Source organism: Orycteropus afer, unplaced genomic scaffold, assembly GCF_000298275.1.
Source record: "Orycteropus afer afer isolate SDZICR_OR568_19922 unplaced genomic scaffold, OryAfe1.0 scaffold00761, whole genome shotgun sequence".
Classification (NCBI taxonomy): Eukaryota; Metazoa; Chordata; class Mammalia; order Tubulidentata; family Orycteropodidae; genus Orycteropus; species Orycteropus afer.
The window spans coordinates 69,685-70,246 of NW_006922348.1; the positions used below are offsets into that span (position 1 = coordinate 69,685).

Genomic DNA, 562 nt, shown 5'->3' on the forward strand with positions numbered 1-562 from the left:
AAAAAGCAGGACTCTGACAGAGGCTCCGTATCAGTTTGAAGTAGAATATGCTGGAGCCTGAGGAACCGGTGGCCAAAAGGCAGTCGCTGCCCCCGGTTTACATCTACAGTCCGGAGTATGTCAGCATGTGCGATTCCTTGGCCAAAGTCCCCAAACGGGTAAGAGACGTCCGGACCAGAGTCCGTGGGCTTTTGGGGGAGGGGGGCGGGTGGAGGCGCTGAACAGGAAGCGGAGAGGATACTTGGGCTGGGGGAATCTCCAGGGTAAATTTGGGCAGCTGTATCAGGTGATGAAGGAAGTGTTCTCTTGTAGTTTCTGAGAGCATAGGGTTTATCAGTGAGGTGTCCAACAGACAGGTGGGGTGGGGGTATAAGGGAGGGGATGACAGGGGGAGATAGTGTTTCTTTCTTTCTTGTTTTTAAATTGTGATTTAGGTGAAAGTTTACAGAGCAATTCACTTTCCATACAGCAGTTCAGACACACGTTGTCTCATGACATTGACCACAATTCACCCCAATGCAACAGCTCCCCTCCCACTTCCTCCCAATAGTTACCTCTTCCC

General features: G+C 51.1%; 1 protein-coding gene across 1 annotated transcript in view; it reads left to right on the forward strand.

The window, feature by feature from the left end:
* The first annotated feature begins 47 nt into the window (after positions 1–47).
* HDAC8 (histone deacetylase 8) overlaps positions 48–562 on the forward strand; it is a 536,169-nt gene continuing 535,654 nt past the window's right edge. Inside the window, exon 1 of the mRNA XM_042783233.1 lies at positions 48–158. Within this exon, the coding sequence (XP_042639167.1) occupies positions 48–158 (111 nt within the window). The remainder of the gene's footprint in view (positions 159–562) is intronic.